The sequence below is a fragment of the Chiloscyllium plagiosum genome, chromosome 20 (assembly GCF_004010195.1).
Source record: "Chiloscyllium plagiosum isolate BGI_BamShark_2017 chromosome 20, ASM401019v2, whole genome shotgun sequence".
Taxonomy (NCBI): Eukaryota; Metazoa; Chordata; class Chondrichthyes; order Orectolobiformes; family Hemiscylliidae; genus Chiloscyllium; species Chiloscyllium plagiosum.
This window is the reverse complement of record NC_057729.1, coordinates 48285745-48306380: the sequence shown is the minus strand read 5'-3', so window position 1 is coordinate 48306380 and position 20636 is coordinate 48285745. Positions and strand designations below refer to the sequence as shown.

Genomic DNA, 20636 nt, shown 5'->3' with positions numbered 1-20636 from the left:
TGATCATGATAGCCAAGGGATGTTTATTTTCAAACATTTACAACGCAAGCTTCCTACATTTCCGGCACAGCTAGGATGGACTGAATTGTCTTCCTCTGTGTTGTATTGTTTTATAGTTCGTTGAAGAATATTTTATAATTTGTGTTCTTGTATAAACAGTAATCTGTCAAACTAGCCAGTAGATGGTGCTGCACCACTTCACCCAACCTCTAATCCTATTTCTCTGTTGCTGCTGAGTTAGCATCATATTGTATGATTAGAGACCGATAGATTTCTGATTACCAGTGGTACGTAGGGTAGGTAAAAAGGAGTGAAGTTTCTAATCAGCCTTTATCCTACTGAATGGCGGAACAGGCTGATTGTCATTTTGGATTCGAAACGTTAACTTCTCCCCACAGACGCTCCCAGATTCTGGTGATTTCTTCTGTTCCATTTTTTCCTAAAAACTTTGTGTTTTTATTTCATATGAAATAGGAGCTGCAGTAGGCCAGTTGATCCATCGAGACTGCTCTGTCAACAAAATCACAGCTGATCTGATTATGGCCTTAACAGCACTTACTTGCTCACCTCCATAACTCTTAACTCTTTTGTCAGTCCAGAATATGTCCAAATCAGCCTTGAATGTACAGAGGAACTTCAATTATCCAAATATCGGATTAACTGAAGGAGATCTCGAGGTTCCGATAGCAACATTACATCAAAGAGGTGTTTCCAACAGTGATCATATCTTTTGTTTACAATGATTAAAGAGGCACCGTCTCCAAATGACTGACTGCCCACCCTCTCTCTCCCTACACTTTCCTTGGAGTTCTACACAGGCATGTAGAACTGAACCCCCCTTCCTCATATAATCTCTCCAACATTGTCCTGTACAGGGCAAAGGTGGAACCTGAGAAAACGTTGCAGTAAAAAGTTGTGTGTGTGGCTGTGTGGTCTACTGAGAGAGAGAGAGAGAGAGAGAGAAATAGAAAGAGAATTTAGAAAACATGGCAGCAGAGATGAAGAGAGGGAAAGGAGAGATGGACAAAAAGGATATAGGAGATAGAAACTGAGAAGGGTGATGGAGAGAAATGGGAAAAACATGTTGCTCAGACAGAAACAAATGCAGAGTATGATAAAGATTTATAATCTAGATTACTATTTGGAAACCTGGGTCCTCTATTCCTGATGAAGGGCTTTTGCCCGAAACGTCAATTTTCCTGCTCCTCAGATGCTGCCTGACCTGCTGTGCTTTTCCAGCACCACTCTAATCTAGAGTCTAAAGTGAAATAACAATGCATGACTTCAAGCATGATTTGAATTTCTGTGTCGTGTGCGTTAAGGGGAATACATAGATTTATTTTCATTCTTGAATTCTGAGAGTATTGTGGGCTGTCTGGAAATTTGTTGATACGTGTTTTCATGAGGTGGCTAAAATTTAAGGTGAACAGTTCAATACTGAAGTGAGAAAGGGTGAAAAAAATCATAGAAAGACAGAAACATCAAGAAAGTCAGTTAGTTCTTGCATCTGTGGGTTGGAGGATGTAGTGCAAAACGAGTAAGACAGCTGGTTGGAAAATTGCTTGAAGCTGAGTGAAAAGAAAATGCATGTATTTGCTCAGATGTCAAAAAGAAGCTTCAGAGACCATTTACAGTTGTGCCAACTCAATAAAGACCTTCAGAGTGGAAACGGGGGACCTTTGACTGAGGTTTGATTGTTGGTAAAGTTTTACTGAAGGTGAAAAGGTTGATGTTTTTGATATCTGTAATGGATTTGCTGCAAATAATTATTTTTATGGTATGACATAGTTTGTGGTTTTTCCCTTTTATATTATAAGCTTTTATAAACTCCATTTCTCAGGAGCAGCGAGGAGAGATGGAGAGAGGCTGCCGGAAAGGTAAATCGCTGCTTTAAAAACATACCTCATGAACAGGCATAGTGCACGCTGAGCAGGACTGCTAAGTAAGTGAAGTAATTATATTTGGGCGATTGGGTTACCTGGAACACTACTTAGGTAACGTCTCCCACCCATCCTCTTCCTTTAACCAAAGAAAAGGCTCTGTGCGTCAGATTGGTAAGGTAACAAGTTTTTTTTATTCTTTATTTTTCAACAGTCTTTTTGGAAATTTAGAATAGTGGGAATGTTCCTCCTGCAGAATGTGGGAGGCAAGGATCATCGCTAGTGTCCCTGCTCACGGCATCTGCGTAAGGTATACCCAACTCCAGCTCCTCAAAAAGTGCGTGAGGGAACTGGAGCTGGAGCTGGATGAACTTCAGATCATTCGGGAGGCGGAAGAGGTTATTGAGAGGAGTTACAGGGAGGTAATCCCAGCTCAGGTACAAGAAAAAGGCAGATGGGTTACAGTCAGGGGACGGAAAGGGAACCGGGAGGCAGTGCAGGGATTCCCTGTGGCCATTCCCTCCAGTAACAAGTATACTGTTTTGGATACTGTTGTGGGGAACAACTTACCGGGGTAAGATATGGGGTACAGGTCTCTGTCCCTCTTGCTCAAAAGGGAAGGGGAGAGAGGAGCAGAGCATTGGGGACTCCATAGTTAGGGGGACAGATAAGACGTTCTGTGGGAATGAGAGAGACTCACAGTTGGTGTGTTGCCTCCCAGGTGCCAGTGTTCGTGATGTCTTGGATCATATTTTCCGAATGCTTGAAGGGGAGAAGCCCCAAGTCGTGGTTCACATAGGCAGTAATGACATAAGTAGGAAAAGGGATGGGATTTAAGGCAGAAATTCAGGGAGCTAGGGTGAATTTTTGGAGCTAGAACAAACAGGGTTTTTATCTCTGGTTGGTTGCCCATGCCAAATGCTAGCGAGGTGAGGAATAGGGAGAGAGAGGAGTTGAACACATTGCTACAGGGGTGGTGCGGGAGGGAGGGTAATCCGATACCCAGATAATTGGGGCTCTTTCTGGGGTAGATAGGACCTCTACAAACAGGATGGTCTACACTTGAACCAGAGGGGTACCAATATCCTTGGGCAGGACATTTGCTAATGCTCTTCAGGATGGTTTAAACTAATTTGGGAGAAGATTTGTAGCTCGGGTGCTCGTTGTTGTGGTTCTGTTCGCTGAGCTAGGAATTTGTGTTGCAGACATTTCGTCCCCTGTCTAGGTGACATCCTCAGTGCTCGGGAACCTCCTGTGAAGCGCTTCTGTGATGTTTCCTTCGTAGCCACACACTCAGATGACAAGCAACATGAGTTCGACTGGGACAACACTACTATTATAGGACAGGCCAAACAGAGAACAGTCAGCGAATTCCTAAAGGCATGGCACTCATCCACAGATTCAATCAATAAGCACATCGACCTGGACCCAATATACCGACCACTGCAGCGGACAGCTGGAACTGACAACCGGAAGCAGCAGAGACAAATCACTATAAATGCCGGAGGAAACATCACAGAAGGTTTAAACTAATGCACCAGGGGGACGGGAACATAAATTGTAAATCCAGTGTCCAGGGGGTGAGGTCAGAAATATGGTTTCAAGGTCGCAAGAGTGCACCGGCAAGCAAGAAGGTGGTTTGAAGTGCGTCTACTTCAATGCCAGGAGTATCCAGAATAAGTGAACCTGCAGCATGGGTTGATACCTGGGACTTCAATGTTGTGGCTATTTTTGAGACATGGATAGAGCAGGAACAGGAATGGTTGTTGCAGGTTCCGAGATTTAGATGTCTCAGTAAGAACAGAGAAGATGGTAAAAGAGGGGGAGGTGTGGCATTGTCAGTCAAGGACAGTATTACAGCTGCAGATAGGACACTTGAGGACTCAGCTACTGAGGTAGTATGGGCTGAGGTTTGAAACAAGAAAGGAGAGGTCACCCTGTTGGGAATTGTCTATAGGCCTCCAAATAATTCCAGAGACGTAGAGGAAAGGATTGCAAAGATGATTCTGGATAGGAGGGAGAGTGTAATGGGGTAGTTGTAATGGGGGACTTTAACTTTCCAAATACTTGTATTGACTGAGAATACTATAGTTCAAGTACTTTAGATGGGTCAGTTTTTGTCCAATGTGTGCAGGAGGCCTTCCTGACACAGCATGTAGACAGGCCAACAAGGGGCGAGGCCACTTTGGATTTGGTACTGGGTAATGAACCCAGCCAGGTGTTAGACTTAGAGGTAGATGAGCACTTTGATGATAGCGACCACAATTCAGTTACATTAACTTTAGCGATGTAAAGGGGTAGGTATATACCGCAGGACAAGAGTTACAACTGGGGAAGGGCAATCATGATGTGATTTAGACAAGGTTTAGGATATATAGGATGAGGAAAGAAACTGCAGGAGATGGCCACAATTGAAATGTGGAGCTTATTCAAGGAAAAGCTACCGCATGTCCTTGAGATGTATGTACCTGTCAGGCAGGGAGGAAGTTGTTGAGTGAAGGAGCTGTGGTTTACTAAGGAAGTTGAATCTCTTGTCAAGAGGAAGTATAAGGCTTATGCTAGGATGAGATATGAGGTTCAGTTAGGGCACTTGAGAGTTACAAACTAGCCAGGAAAGACCTAAAGAGAGAGGTAAGGAGCCAGGAGGGGATATAAGAAGTCGTTGGCAGGTAGGATCAAGGAAAACCCTTAGGTATATCAGGAATAAAAGAATGACTAGAGTTAGACTAGGGCCAATCAAGGACAGTAGTGGGAAGTTGTGTGTGAAGTCCAAGGAGATAGGAGCAGGACAGACAACATTTCAGGCATAGGCTCTTCATTAGGAACGTTTCATGAAGGCCTTATGCCTGAAATGTCAACTTTCCTGCTCCTCGGATGCTGCCTGACTGGCTGTGCTTTTCCAGCCCCACACTTTCCGACTCTGACTCTCCCGCATCTGCAGTCCTCAATTTCTCTCATGTCCATAAAGTAAGGATTATGTAAGTGACCCACTGTGAAACCTAACCCAGACTCCTCCTGATGATCATTAAATCGTCAGAAAGTCATCAATAATTTAATCAAGCAAGAATTCCTGACATGGAGAAGAGACCAGAGGCAGGAGAAGCTGCCCATCTCTTTGTCCATCTATCCCCCCAAGGAGCCTCGTAAAACTGGGATCAATTGGAATTGAAGTGAGAACTCTTCAAGGATTGGGGTCACACCTGACACAAAATAAGATATTTCTGGTTGTCACAATCAGAGTGTCACAACTCCAGGACATTATTACAGGAGGATTCTCAGGAACTGGCCTTGATCCAGTGAATTGCAGCTGCTTCACCTATAGCCTTCCCTCCATGACAAGTTGAGGAGTGCAGTTGTTTTGCTGATTAGATTAGATTACCTACAGTGTGGAAACAGGCCCTTCAGCCCAACAAGTCCACACCGACCCTCTGAAGAGCAACCCACCCAGATCTATTCCCCTACGTTTACCTCTGACTAATGCACCTAACACTCCGGGCAATTTAGCATGGCCAATTCACCGAACCTGCACATCTTTGAACTGTGGGAGGAAACCGGAGCACCCTGAGGAAACCCACGCAGACACTGGGAGAATGTGCAAACTCCACACAGACAGTTGCCCAAGGTGAGAATTGAACCTGGGTCCCTGGCACTGTGAGGCAGCAGTGCTAACCACTGAGCCACTGTGCCAGTCTAAATTTCTCAATGCTCATCACCTTAGCTTACACGCCAGACTTCCGCTGACAAGATACTGTGCCATAAAAGTGCCAAGTGAGGAGCAGCTCCAACAAGAGAAAGCTTAACTATCCCAGCATAACCTTCAATGGCATCAGCATTGTTAATTCCACACCACCGAGATGGGAACTGGGAAGGAAGCTCATCACCAACCAGCATCTTAACAACATTATGTCTATAATAGTAGATCAGAGGAAGAATAATCTGTAAAACATTGCTCACTTCACCACATAAAGCCTTTCCCAGATCCACAAGGCACAAGTCATGCATGTAATGCAAAACTCCATGCTAGTCAAGATGATCACAATCATAGCAACACTTAAGAAGCTCAATGTCCAGGGATAGTGCAGTTCACATGTATCAGTGACATTGTCAATAGTTATAAAAACCCATCTGATACACTAATGTCTTTCAAGGAAGGAAATCTCCCACCCTTTTCTGGTCTGGCCTCCATGTGACTCCAACCCACAACAATGAGGTTGACTCTTAACTGCCCTCTGAAAAGACCCTTGCAACTCACTCAGTTCAAAGATAATGAGAGTCATAGAGTCATAGAAACGGAAACAGACCCTTTGGTCCAACTGGTCCATGCCAACCAGATATCCCAACTTAATCTAGTCTCATTTGCTAGCACTTGGTCCATATCCCTCTAAACCCTTCCTATTCATAAACCCTTTCAGATGCCTCTTAAATGTTGCAATCGTACTAGCCTCCACCACTTCCACTGGCAGCTCATTCCATACATGCACCATCCTCTGTGTGAAAACATTGCACCTTAGGTTTCTTTTATATCTTTCCCCTATGCCCTCTGGTTCTGGACTCCCCGACCCCAGGGAAAAGACTTTGTCTATTTATCCTATCCATGCCCCTCATGATTTTAAAAACCTCTGTAAGGTCACTCCTCACCCCCTGATGGTCCAGGGAAAACAGCCCCAGACTATTCAGCCTCTCCCAATAGCTCAAATCCTCCAACGCTGGCAACATCCTTGTAAATCTTTTCTGAACCCTTTCAAGTTTCAAAACATCCTTCCGATAGGAAGAAGGCCAGAATTGCACACAATATTCCAACATTGGCCTAACCAACGTCCTGTACAGCCACAACAATGACTTCCCAACTCCTATACTCAATGCTCTGACCAATAAAGGAAAGCAAACCAAACGCCTTCTTCACTATCCTATCTACCAGCGACTCCGGTTTCAAGGAACTATGAACCTGCACTCCAAGGTCTCTTTGTTCAGCAACACTCCCTAGGGCCTTACCATTAAGTGTATAAGTCCTGCTAAGATTTGCTTACCCAAAATGTAGCACCTCACATTTATCTAAATTAAATTCCATCTGCCATTTCTCAGCCCATTGGTCCATCTGATCAGGATCCCGTTGTAATCTGAGGTAACCTTCTTTGCTGTCCATTACACCTCCAATTTTGGTGTAATCTGCAAACTTACTAATTATACCTCTTATGCTCATATCCAAATTATTTATATAAATGATGAAAAATAGTGGACCCAGCACCGATCCTTCCACATTATTGGAGTTTACACCCAAAGCCTTGAATATAACGAGAATGTCTACACATGGGAGATATGTGCCCTACTTAGAACATATTCTACAGAGGTCTTGCAGTTTGTTAGTATTAGAACAAGCTATGCACTGTAGTTCCTCAAACAAGATGCAGAATTACTTATACACTCAAATTATTATTAAGTGAAGATCAGGAAGCATTTTTCAGTCTTTACCTTAAACGTAGGCATCTGGTTAGCTTCGACATAGAATCCCGGCTGCCGGCCTTCATAAAGGGCCCCATAATCTGGTTCCTGACAGAGGGAAGGAGAAATTAAGTGAACATGTTCCAGTTTTATGCTTTAATTGAACTTCTTGCAGCCAATAGGAAAATAACCAAGCACCTGTGGAACAAATGCAGCACATCTTTCACAATTCATCCTCATCTTACAGCCTGACTTTTCTTGTACTGTTCAAAAATATCTACATCCATGTTGAATGCCATGTTGTCGGTGAGACAGAGTTTTGGTTCCACCAAAAAATACATCAATGTATCAGGAGGTTGCTAAGTTAGGATTACAGCTCACTGCAGATGATCCTTACTCCTCTGGGCTGCCTGCTAAGTTCAGCTTAGTTCTGTCTCAGGCTTGCAATGTACTGTTCCATTATCTTGTTTTATTTATCTCCCCTCACTTCCTCCCTCCCTCTTTGCACAGCCCGCCCACCCTCGCCCACCTCCTCTCTGACATATTCAATGCTGAAATACAAAGGGGGAATGAGTCAACAGTGACAGGACTCCACTAACAAACCCAACTTATTTTAACATATTGTACCCGTGGGGGCAGCATTTCCGCTTCCTGGGTCAGAACTTCCATTCCAGAGACCTGAGACCAAACTCTAGGCTGGCACTTCAGTGCAGTACTGAGGAGGTGCTGCAGTGTTGGACAAGCCAGCTTAAGTAGGGGCCCTGTCTTCCTGTAAGGTAGGCATTGAAGATTCCACTTATTCAAGGAGGTGCAGGGAAACTCAGTCGATATCTATTTCTCACTGAAATAGATCTTCTGGCCTTTGTCTCATTCTTATTTCAGGGACAAAGCGGTGCATGTATTTAGCTGCCTTGCTTCCCACTTTACATCAGTTGCTGTATTTCAAAATGATTGTCACATGCATTGGAATGTTCAGAGGTTGTGATAGGTGCTGCATAGAGGCAAGTCTTTCTTCTACGGTGAAGTGTAAAGCATTGGTACCTCTGACTGAACCCATAGTTAAGATTGGCTTTTCTCCTTATGGGCAAGGTGGATAAGCAACAGTCGAACACTTCTCCTTCAGGATCCACCTGTCTTTATTATCATTCAGTCAGAGGCCAGGAATTCCTCACCTAATAGGACTGTGGAGACACCATCACCACAGAAACTGCCGTGGGTTCATGTTGTGTAAGAGATTGGGCCTAAAATGATTCTGTCTTGGAAGCTCTGCTCACTTACTGATATATAAATCAGTACCTGCGAGGAGCTAGTCAGTTGTTCTAGTTGTTTGGCTCTTAGTTCTGTTATGGACTAAGCCAGACCACTCAAAACATTGTTAAGTGGGCAGCTCAGACCTTAACTTTGCAATCTGTTTCAGTAAGTGTACAGTGAATATTACCCGGAGTGAGGTAGCTAGGTTGACTACTAGATTTTAAAACAGACAAAGATTTCTTCACAAAATTACACAAGGAAACACAAAGAACAGAATAAAGAACCCCTACAGAGCTCGGCCTATCCAACTAGACTTAATTATGCTATTCCGAATATACACAACAGTCCCAATAAGCGAACTCCCTTTAAAACCCAGTATAAATGGAACACATGCTCACAGGTTGAAGTTGGAGGGCAGAAAAGAGAGAGTGAGTTTCCACACAGCTCCCTATTGAACTTCCAACCAGTTTACAACTGAGCGAAAACTGCTCAGCTCAATTAGGTAGAGATCCGACCACTCCCCTTTCTTTATATAGGTCACTTCTAAAACATGACCACTTTGGCCTGAAGGCTCATCTGTTTACATATAAACAAAAGGCCTCTCAAAATCCTTTTCATCTCTGTACCAAACCAGTGTGATCGGAGTTGAAAAATGTGATGCTGGAAAAACACAGCGGGCCAGCCAGCATCCGAGGAGCAGGTGAATCGACGTTTCGGGCATAAGCCCCTCTTCAGGAATGAGGCTGGTGTGCCAAGCGGGCTGAGATAAAAGGTAGGGGGAGGGAATTTGGGGGAGGGGCGCTGGGAATGCGATAGGTGGAAGGAGGTGAGGGTGAGGGTGATAGGCCGGAGAGGGAGTGGGGGCGGAGAGGTCGGGAAGAAGTTTGCAGGTCAAGAGGGTGGTCCTGAATCTGGGGTTGGGATTCAGCACCGCCCCTGGATTCAGCACCGCCCTCTTGACCTGCAATCTTCTTACCGACCTCTCCTCTCCCACCCCCTCTTCGGCCTAACACCTTCACCCTCTTCCACCTATTGCATCCCCAACACCCCTCCCCCCTACCTTTTATCTCAGCCCGCTTGGCACACCAGCCTCATTCCTGAAGAAGGGCTTATGCCCGAGATGTCGATTCTCCTGCTCCTCAGATGCTGCCTGACCTGCTCTGTTTTTCCAGCACCACATTTTTCAACTCTGGTCCCCAGCATCTGCAGTCCTCACTTTCTCCCAATCTGATCGGAGCCTGGTCCGGTTTATTGCCCTTCTGAAAACAATCCTGGACAGAGTCTCCTTGAGCCAAGGAACAGCTTTTAGGAGAAAAAGGGACTAGCTTTGTGGGCAGCACGGTGGCACAGTGGTTAGCACTGCTGCCTCACAGCGCCAGAGACCCGGGTTCAATTCCTGCGTGGAGTCTGTGTGGAGTTTGCACATTCTCCCCGTGTCTGTGTGGGTTTCCTCCAAAATGTGCAGGCTAGGTGAATCGGCCATGCTAAATTGCCCGTAACGTTAGGTGGAGGGGTAAATGTAGGGGAATGGGTCTGGGTGGGTTGCGCTTCGGCGGGTCGGCGTGGACTTATTGGGCCGAAGGGCCTGTTTCCACACTGTAAGTATTCTAATCTTTGTGACAGTTCCTACAGCCCTATTATCTGTTAGGAGACAATAATGTCTCTTGTGTTAATGTAATTAACCAGTCTCAGGCTAATATAACCTGTTATCGTATTCTTATGTAAGAGAGAACATGTGCTCAACAATGTGCTTCTTCTACTGAAGACTTATTGTGGCTAATCCTTCCCTACTTAATATTAATAATCCCCATATTTGAGGTAAGGCGTCAGTATTGCTGCATTATTGGGATGGGCAGGTAATGGAGGCAGCCTAGTAATACTCACATCTTACCACAGCCTGGCAGTTCCAGCTTTGAGAAGTCTAAAAGCTAAAGCCTTTCAAGCTAGGGGATCCGAAGACTGCTCAGAATCTAAATAATGTACCCCTTCCCGAATAAAATTTGGATTACAAACAAGAATCTCTGTAAGATTATCCAAACTTGGAGGACTTAGAATCCAGATATATACCTTCAATTCTATTTATGAATTCATGCCACACCTCTCTTTCTCTGAAGAGTTGTTCTTTATTGTTTTTTGGGCCAAATCTGAATTTATTTCATTATCACTGACCTGATTCAAAAGATGGCAATATCAGACTATGGGGCTGCTCTCTCTCAGTATAGAGAGATGTGTGGTAGTGAGTTAACCTGAGGGCTACCACAGCTCAGACAGTGAGAGAGATTGAGAAGCAGAGACCTTTACCTCAGCTGGCGTTGAAATTAAATCCAGGTGGTTGGTGTGCCCTGCATTGCAAACCATCCACCCATCCAACCGATTAATTGGCACCAATAAACATACACATGACTTCAACTTGGTCATTGGTTTTATAGAGCTAACCTTTAGCTGTTCAAATGGTAAAAAACACTCTGCATCAGAGTTGGGGGGTGTCCAATCAGACAGATCAGCACGGACGTTAGATGCAAGCGATGAAGGCATTGTTCCTTCAAAGTGGTTACCAGCTAACTGTACATACTTACTGCTGTGCCAATCTTTTCCAAGGTCTCCTCATTTATTGGGTAACGGAGTTTCATCTTCCTGTATAGTGGATTCTTTTCATAGTAGCTGACTAGGTCGACCAGGCTGTCAAACTCCGAACTCCCCAGAATGACGACCTGACCTTCCTGCTGGACACGACAGTGCTTGATCTTTCCTTCAGCGCTGTTTGGAAAAGACAGGAAGAGATGGATAGGCTTCACGCTAGCAATGTCATCTCTTGAGTTCGAGGCTGTGGATCCAAGGTATACCTGAGGTCCCACTTGCCCTTATCTGGTCCCGTGGTCTTTGAGAGTTGGAGAATTCACCCCAGAGATTGTAAGTTCATGTCGCAGTGAAGAAACTTGTAGACTCAATGTGTGTTGTGAACATGGAACTCCTAAAGACTTAAGATTGTTGTGAACAATATAGATGCATTTAAGAGGTAACTAGAGAATCCTATTAGGGAGAAGGGAATAAATAATACATGGATGGCATGTTGGCTGAGTGGTTGGCACTACTGCCTCACAACACTAAGGACCTGGGTCAACTCCAGCCTTGAGCAACTGTCTGTGGAGTTTGCACATTCTCCCTCTGTATGGGTTTCCTCCCATAGTCCAAAGATGTGCAAGTTATGTGGATTGGTCATGCTAAATTGCCCCGTAGTGTCCAGGGGCGTATGGATCGGCCATGGGGTTTCGGGGTGGCTGGGTCTGAGTGGGGTGGTATTCAGAGGGTTGGTGTGGACTGGATGGGCCAAATGGTGTCTTTCTGTACTGTAGGGATTTGATAATTATGAAAGTAGGTGTAGATGAGAAAAGATAGGAGCAGGCTGGAGAGGAGCACAAACAACAACATAAATTGACTGAGCCAAATGGCTTGTTTCTGTGCTGCATATTCAATGCAATTCTACATAAACTAGCTGGTAAACTGAATCCACTAAATTGGAAATATAGTATACGATCCTTTATCCGAAATGCTCTGGAGCAGCTGTTTCTCGGAATTGGGAATTTTTTGGTTTTCAGCATAAGTGACAGTTTAATGATGGAATTTTTAAAAATGTTACCGGAAGAGCAGACTTCTAAGTAAGAACAGGATGGTCGGTGCTTGGCCTCGCCCCCCCATGTCTCATCTGAGTGACACGCATCGAGTGGGTGTCGACTTGAGTTAACTGTTTTCACGCCAAACAACCTTGTTAATGAGAAAAAACTTTAGAAAAAAACCTTTGGATTTCGGAGCTTTTTGGTTTTTGGATGTTTGGATAAAGGATCTTCTACCTGTATTATGGCCTGGCACTGCAGAAAAATGTGCCTGAGAAGTACCAGGTTGTCATTGGAACTCATACGGTTTATCAATGCCTTTCAGGGAAGGAAATCTGTCACACCCAAACTAGAGGTGACTCCCGTCCAGACTTAATGTTCACAGGGCAATGATGAATGATCAACAAATAGGGTTTCATCAGTGTTGCCCACATCCCAGGATGCAATTCACAATAACACTTACCGGAAGGAGATTGCGTATGAATTGGGCTCGTTCCGTTTACGAACGAGGAAGGCTCCATCTCGTGGCACCCTCATTAGCATATGCTCCGCCTCTGATCGTGATAGGTTGGCATGGTACCACCTGGGTATGAAAGAATGAAGCTGGTAAAACATGGTACAATGGAAGTGATGTCCGTTAACCATTAAAGACCAGGCTCATTTTCCCAGCCTGGAAATATCAAAGCATAACACACACGACAACCCCAAACAAAAGGAAAACAATACAGATGCTGGGAATCTGAAATGAGGACAGAAAATGCTGGAAACTCTCAGCAGGACTGTAGATCAATGATAATACCACAAGGTGGATTGAATAACTCCCAGAGACTGGTATCCTGAGACCAAGTCACCTTTTATTGACACTGATAAAGATCCCAGAGTAAACAGAACCTCTGACACTCCTGTTTATTTAAATTTTTTTTCTTATCTGTTCATGTGAGGTGTAGGCACAGCTAGGATTTGAACCCCAAATTTCACTGTTTAGCGAGCTAGTACTTTAACCAACTAAGCCAGAACGTCATGTTGACACTCCTGTTTATTTATTTATTAATCCCCACACTCCCGCCTAACTGCGGTAGTGCTTAGTTTTTCCCCAGCACCCATGGTGTGTGTGTGCAGGTGTGAGACACAGTGAAAGACACAAAGTGCAAGAATCTTTACTCAATTTCCACCACCAGGAAGATAGGAAACACCCGGGTGGCCAGTGACACTGTTTTTTTTTTAGTGCCCTTCACATCAAAGGGCAATTCTCCTGTTATATTTATTTTTCCTTTTTTTCTAACCCCCACACTACCGCCTAACTGCGGTAGTGCTTATTTTTATTTCTCCAGCACCCATGGTGTGTGTGTGCAGGTGTGAGACACAGTGAGAGACACAAAGTGCACGAATCTTTATTCAATTTCCACCACCAGGAAGATAGGAAAACACCCGGGTGGCCAGTGACACTCCTGTTTATATCTGTCAGCCAAGGCTCCCTGATAGGACCAGATTAACAGCCCCAATCAGCCAACTCATATTCTATGAGGCCCACCTGGCTGACCTTGCAACAATCCCTACACGCCTCCCCCTTCTGAGTCCAAGGACATAGCCAGTTGTTTTATTTGTAGCTCTTCCTGGGGCGTTTTAGCACCTGGTCATGTGCCTCCAACCCTGCATCTGATATGGGCGGTGTATAACGCATAGTAGCTCATCTCTTGCGCCCAGAGCATCTCAAAACAAATGCATTCTTCTTTTCAGGCGGCAAAGGCATTGAGGTGGTGACATTCGCCGTGTCCATCTCACATTTCGAGGTATCTTCAACTTTGACGGAGAGGGTGAGCTCATAGGTCCAGAACAATCAAATAGGTTGTTTTGGTCTCACACTGTTTGTGTGTTTGCTGCTTTCCTATGGGCCACGTGCCTGTTGCATCTACCCAAACGTTACATGTCACTGGACCTGACCCTGTGCTGCCATGCCTCTTATCCATGCAGGGTCATTCCCGTGATTCCCACACCAAGCTTCATCCCCTAAAGTAAACTGTCTCTCTCACTTCATGGAGCATTGATATTCCTGATACCATTTCCCTCTCCTCTCACCAAGGTTCAGGAAGATCAGATTTAACTCAGTGTGAAATCTTCTCCCCATTAGCAACTCTGCTGGAGCTATCCCTGTAGTTGCCTGAGGGCTGCTTCTATAAATACAGGAACTGGGACTGTGAAGCTGTAGGCTGTTTCTTTAAGCCAGCCTTCAAGGTTTGGACTGCTGTCTCTGCCAGATCATTGGATGATGGATGGTATGGAGCACTCCTTATATGATGAGTATTATTCGACTTTAGGAAGTACTCAAATTTCCACTGGAAGGCCATGGCTATCTGTGATCAAAACTTCCAGGAGCCCATGTACTGCAAAAGACGAGCACAGCTTTTCGATCAGCATCCCAGTATTTGCCAAATGAACTCTGTGCACATCCAGCCATTCTGAGTGGGCATCCACAATGACTGAGAATATTGAGCCTATGAAAGGACCTGCACAGTCAATATGTAACAAGAGTCCAGGGTTTACTGAGCTATTCCCACGAACGTACGGGAGCTGCTGGTGATAATTCTTATCTGTCAGCACTGTGGATATTGGCTTACCAATGCTGTGTTGTCTGCGTCCAATTCTGATCACCAGACATAGCTTCATTTTGGAAACACCTAGATGACCTCAGTGGAGTTCTGCCAGTATCTGGAACTCATCCTGCAACTCATATTAATATCCTGTCCTCTACTGAGAGTGATTGGGCATTTATCCAGCTGGGAGAAGTGGTTTACCATTTGTTTGAAATCCTCAGAAAAGTGAACCGACTTCACACTCAGTACGACTGGTGCTGCCCTTTCCACAAACTTGACTGATTAGATTAGATTAGATTCCCTAAAGTATGGAAACAGGACCTTCGGCCGAACAAGTCCACACCGAACCTCTGCAGGGTAACCCACCCAGACCCATTCCCCTATATTTACCCCTGACCTAACACTATGGGCAATTTCGCATGGCCAATTCACCTGCCCTGCACATCTTTGGATTGTGGGAGGAAACCAGAGCACCCGGAGAAAACCCACGCAGACACGGGGAGAATGTGCAAACTCCACACAGACAGTCGCCCAAGGCAGGAATTGAACCCGGGTCCTTGGCGCTGTGAGGCAGCAGTGCTAACCACCGAGCCACCATGCCACCTGACTGGTTTGCTAATCCTTCGTTTTCCAGCCTTCTGATTTCTGCCTCTACTTTCACCTGGGAGCCAAATGGCACTGGGCGGGCCTTGCAGAGTCGAGGAATTGTTTCCTGGTCAAGATGTAAGGTGGCCTTGGCTCCTTTGATGTTTAATTAGGACTTTACACAGGCAGCCATTTCCTAATCGAAAAACGTTGAACCAATCGAGGTGAACTTTCCTTCACCAATTTCGCCCCATAAAGCTTGGGCCTACCACAATCAGCAGTAACTGAACCAGTTGCTTCTGATATGAGACCAGAACCTAAGTTGTATCCTTAATCTGGAAGTATTCTCCAGATTTGGTTCCAAGTCGAGCCAATGTCTCACATAAACTTAAAGGTTGGAATCCAGAGCGAATTTTGTTAAAAACTAGTTCTGCTAACACCAAAACAGCCATGCCGGTATCAACCTCCATTGGAACTGAGTGACCATTTAACCAGATGTTTATTTTGATTGGTTCTGATTTGGATGTTGCTAAGCAATTGAACTGTTCCTGTGCACTCTCCTGGATACTGGCCTATGAGTTCTCTTACTCAGTTTAGGTCCAGTGGGAACCTTTTGCTGTCAAGTCTACATACCAGCAGCAACTGCAATGGCTTACTGGCCCGGATAATGAAGAAAATGTTAACCACTTGGCTGAGACTTGGCTTTGTTTCGAGGTTTTGCTGTGGGCTGACCTAGAGTCACTCTGTTCGGGATATATCTTGAGTGAGGCGCTGCAATTGCCTTCGATTAAGTGGTGTTCCCCAAGCTCAGTCGAACTGGTGACGGTGTCCATTTCCATCGGAATACTCTGTGATTCCCATGCTCCCTTTGCCAAATTTTCCAACGATTAAACCAGTTGTAGCACCCGTTTGAAGTCCTGCTGGGCTTCAGCTAGTAACCGTTTTTGCAAGGTTACATTAATTAATTCCACATACTAAATGGTCTCTCAGCATCGCATTAAGGGCTAAACCAAAGTCACATGCCTCTGCCAGACGTCTTACCCTTATCAAAAATCCCTGATTCAGATTCCCCTGGCTCTCGAATTACCAGAGCCAGCTCTCGGGGTGAACAGAACCTCTGAATCTCCTGTTCTTATCTGTCAGCCAGGGCTCCCTGATTAGATCAGGTTAACAGCCCCAGTCAGGAACTCATACTCTTATGAGGTCCACCTGGTTGACCTCATTATAAACACTGAAGTACTGGGGCCAAAGTGGGCCATTCCACTCATTGATTCTGCTCTGCCATTCATAGCTGATCTGATCATTCTCAAATCCATTTTCTGCCTTGCTCCAATGACTCTTGATTCCTTACCTGATTAAAGATCTGTGTCAGATGTGAATAGAGCCCTCTGCTGTAAAGAATGCCAGATTCACTGCCCTCTGAGAGAAGAAATTCCTCTTAATTTGTTTCAAATGGATGACATCTATTCTGAGATGAGAGGCAGTCCCCAGGTTATGAATGGGTTCCACTCTTCAGTACTTCCAATGTCATTTTGTATACAAGTCAGAACACAACACAGTACAATATATAATATCCATTTGTATGTACAAGCACATGTTTGCATGTTGGGTCCTTAAAATTAATGTTAATACAGCCCTAAAGGGATCCTGTTTGCAAGTATGATTTTCAGCAACACTCCCTAGGACCTTACCATTAAGTGTATAAGTCCTGCTAAGATCTGCTTTCCCAAAATGCAGCACCTCGCATTTATCTGAATTTAACTCCATCTGCCACTTCTCAGCCCATCTGGTCCAGATCCTGTTATAATCTGAGGTATCCCTCTTCACTGTCCACTATATCTTCAATTTTGGTGTCATCTGCAAACTTACTAACTTTACCTCTTATGCTTGCATCCAAGTCATTTATGTAAATGACAAAAAGTAGAGGGCCCAGCACCGATCCTTGTGGCACCCCACTGATCACAGACCTCCAGTCTGAAAAGCAGCCCTCCACCACCACCCTGTCTTCTACCTTTGAGCCAGTTCTGTATCCAAATGGCTAGTTCTCCCTGTATTCCATGAGATCTAACCTTGCTAACCAGTCTCCCATGGGGAACCTTGTCGAATGCCTTACTGAAGTCCATATAGATCACATCTACTGCTCTGCCCTCATCAATCTTCTTTATTACTTCTTCAAAACACTCAATCAAGTTTGTGAGACATGAGTTCCCATGCACAAAGCCATGTTGACTATCCCAAATCAGTCCTTGCCTTTCCAAATACACGTACATCCTGTCCCTCAGGAGTCCCTCCAACAACTTGTCCACCACCGATGTCAGGCTCACTGGTCTATAGTTTCCTGGCTTATCTTTACCACCGTTCTTAAATAGTGGCACCACGTTTGCCAACCCCCAGTCTTCCGGCACCTCACCTGTGACTATCGATGATTCAAATATCTCAGCAAGAGGCCCAGCAATCACTTCTCTAGCTTCCCGCAGAGTTCATGGGTACATCTGAGCAGGTCCTGGGGATTTATCTCCTAGGGAGTGTTGCTGAACAAAGAGACCTTGGAGTGCAGGTTCATAGCTCCTTGAAAGTGGAGTTGCAGGTAGATAGGATAGTGAAGGCGGCGTTTGGTATGCTTTTCTTTATTGGTCAGAGTATTGAGTACAGGAGTTGGGAGGTCATGCTGCGGCTGTACAGGACATTGGTTAGGCCACTGTTGGAATATTATGTGCAATTCTGGTCTCCTTCCTATCGGAAAGATGTTGTGAAACTTGAAAGGGTTCAGAAAAGATTTACAAGGATGTTGCCAGGGTTGGAGGATCGGAGCTACATGGAAAGGCTGAACAGGCTGGGGCTGTTTTCCCTGGAGCGTCGGAGGCTGAGGGGTGATCTTATAGAGGTTTACAAAATTTTGAGGGGAATAGGTAGGATAAATAGACAAAGTCTTTTCCCTGGGATTGGGGAGTCCAGAACTAGAGGGCATAGGTTCAGCATGGACAGGTTGGACCGAAGGGTCTGTTTCCATGCTGTACATCTCTATGACTCTAAGTATGAGCTAAGTTAGACATTCGTAAATTGGGGACTGCCTGTATGTCATCTGGTCCTAGACTTCCACACCTACCCTGTCAAGTCTCTTCTCTGTGTCAATAATATTGCTTCTCATTCTGCTAAATTCAGAGTACAGTCTCAACCTGCGCAACCTCTCTCCCCAGGTCAATCACTCCATCCCTGGTATTAGCCTAGAGAACCTGCTCAGGAGTCCATCCAATTCCAGCATACCTTTCCACTAGCAATCAAATGAAAGGTCATCATTGGGAAACATTAAAATGACCTGCTCACTTTGTTCCTAGCATTTGTTTCAAAAACAAATACAAATTTAAGTATTGCTGTGCTTCCACTCCATAACTCGTCCCCAGCTGTCCACTGAGTGTTTAACCCAGTCTAGGCATTGGTTGCCATGGTAAGGTATCTTTACATCCTTTTGTTAACAGTTGATGGGTTCTGCAACTGTCTCTCGTTCTAAGGACTAGAAGAATACAGCGCAGTACAGGCCCTTTGGCCCTCGATGTATTTTAAAATACTCTGGTATTTTATTTTATCTTCTTGTCTCTAAGTCTAGTAATGTTCAGGAAATCACGTGAGATCCTCAGTCAGTACCTTCCAAACCCATAGCCACTTCCATCTAGAAGGACAAGGGCAGCAGATACATAAGAACACCACCTCCTTCAAATTCCCATCCAAGCCCCTCACCATCCTGACTTGGAAATATATCACAGTTCCTTAACTGTCACTGGGTCAAACTCTTGGAATTCCCTCCCTAATTACATTGTGTGTCAATCTGCAGCGGTTCAAGAAGGTAGCTCACCACCACCTTCTCGGGGACAACTAGGGACAGACAATAAATGCTGGCCTAGCCACTGATGCCCATATCCCATACATGAATAACAAATAATCACAATAGAATCATACAGGACAGATGGAGTGTGTAGAGTCAGGAAGACGATTGCAGGACAAGAAGACGGTGCTGAGTCTGAGGACAAGAAGGCGGTGCTGAGTCTGAGGGTTGGGACTGAGAAAAGGCGGGGGGAGGGGAAATGAGAAAGCTGGAGAAATCTGCATTCATCCCTTGTGGTTGGGGGGTTCCTAGGCAGAAGATGAGGCGCTCTTCCTCCAGGCGTTGTGTTGCCATGGTCTGACCGAAACGTCGATTCTCCTGTTCCTTTGATGCTGCCTGACCTGCTGCGCTCTTCCAGCAACACACTTTTAAGCTCTCATCTCCAGCATCTGCAGTCCTCACTTTCTCCCTGTGTACAGTCAGTACCTGCATTAGCTTTCTTAAAAGTGGAGGAATGGGACATTTGACCCTGTGTGCCTGTCGAATCAAAAAGATCATGACTGATCATGTTTACAATATCGTTCAGAAATTGAGTCCTTGCAGGAGACAGCATTAGACCGAAAGCAGCAGGTTGTGTAAGAAGCGGATACACAATGAACCTATGTTGCCTGTTGGACTGATCTGTCAACAGCAGAGGGCAGGTGCTCCTTTCGAGATTAATTCTACAGTAAATTCTGCAAAAAGACAGCAGTACCCATCGCTGGCACCAGCAGAAAACTGCTTCGTTCACACAGAGCTAACTGGGTGCCACTTTTTGGACTGAAGTGAAATAAGAGATTTGCAGTCTACAGAGAACACACCAGGAAAGACAGGATATAAGTAGAGCAGAGGCCAAAGGTACAATAGACGTCCCACTCAAGGACCAAGTCACGCAAGGACTCTCTCCATGAATCCTCTGATGGTGGTACCTTCCAACAGAGCACGACAGGGTCCGATCACCAGCCTAATGCCAAATTCTCAGATCTGTTCTCACTTGGCAGTGGCAATGCTGCAATGACACTACGTGCTCCTGTTCCAGTTCTCTCAATAGAAAACTCCAACACTGATTACTGCTGTGCTACAGGATCAGAATCCAGATTGTCATTTACTTTCCACACACTCAGTAAGGCCTTTCCAGAGCACACTCTCTCCCTCTCCCTCGCTGTCACATCCTCCCTCTCCCTCAGTGTCACCACCTCCCTCTTCCTCCCTGTCACATACTCCCTCCCCCTTACTCTCACCGCCTCCCTCTCCCTCATTCTCACCGCCTCCCTCTCCCTCGGTGTCACATCCTCCCTCTCCCTCGCTGTCACCACCTCCCTCTCCCTCGCTGTCATCTTCTCCCTCTCCCTCACTGTCACATCCTCCCTCCCCGTCACTGTCACATCCTCCCTCTCCCCCGCTGTCACCACCTCCCTCC

The 20636-nt window shown here is 45.3% G+C and overlaps 1 protein-coding gene across 1 annotated transcript in view; it reads right to left on the bottom strand.

Moving 5' to 3' along the window:
• The window catches only part of plcg1 (phospholipase C, gamma 1), a 118684-nt gene that overhangs the window by 35475 nt on the left and 62573 nt on the right, over window positions 1-20636 (bottom strand). The window contains exons 17-19 of the mRNA XM_043710716.1: window positions 12645-12764; window positions 11147-11327; window positions 7350-7427 (exon numbers count right to left, since the gene is read on the bottom strand). Of these exons, the coding sequence (XP_043566651.1) occupies window positions 7350-7427; window positions 11147-11327; window positions 12645-12764 (379 nt within the window). The remainder of the gene's footprint in view (window positions 1-7349; window positions 7428-11146; window positions 11328-12644; window positions 12765-20636) is intronic.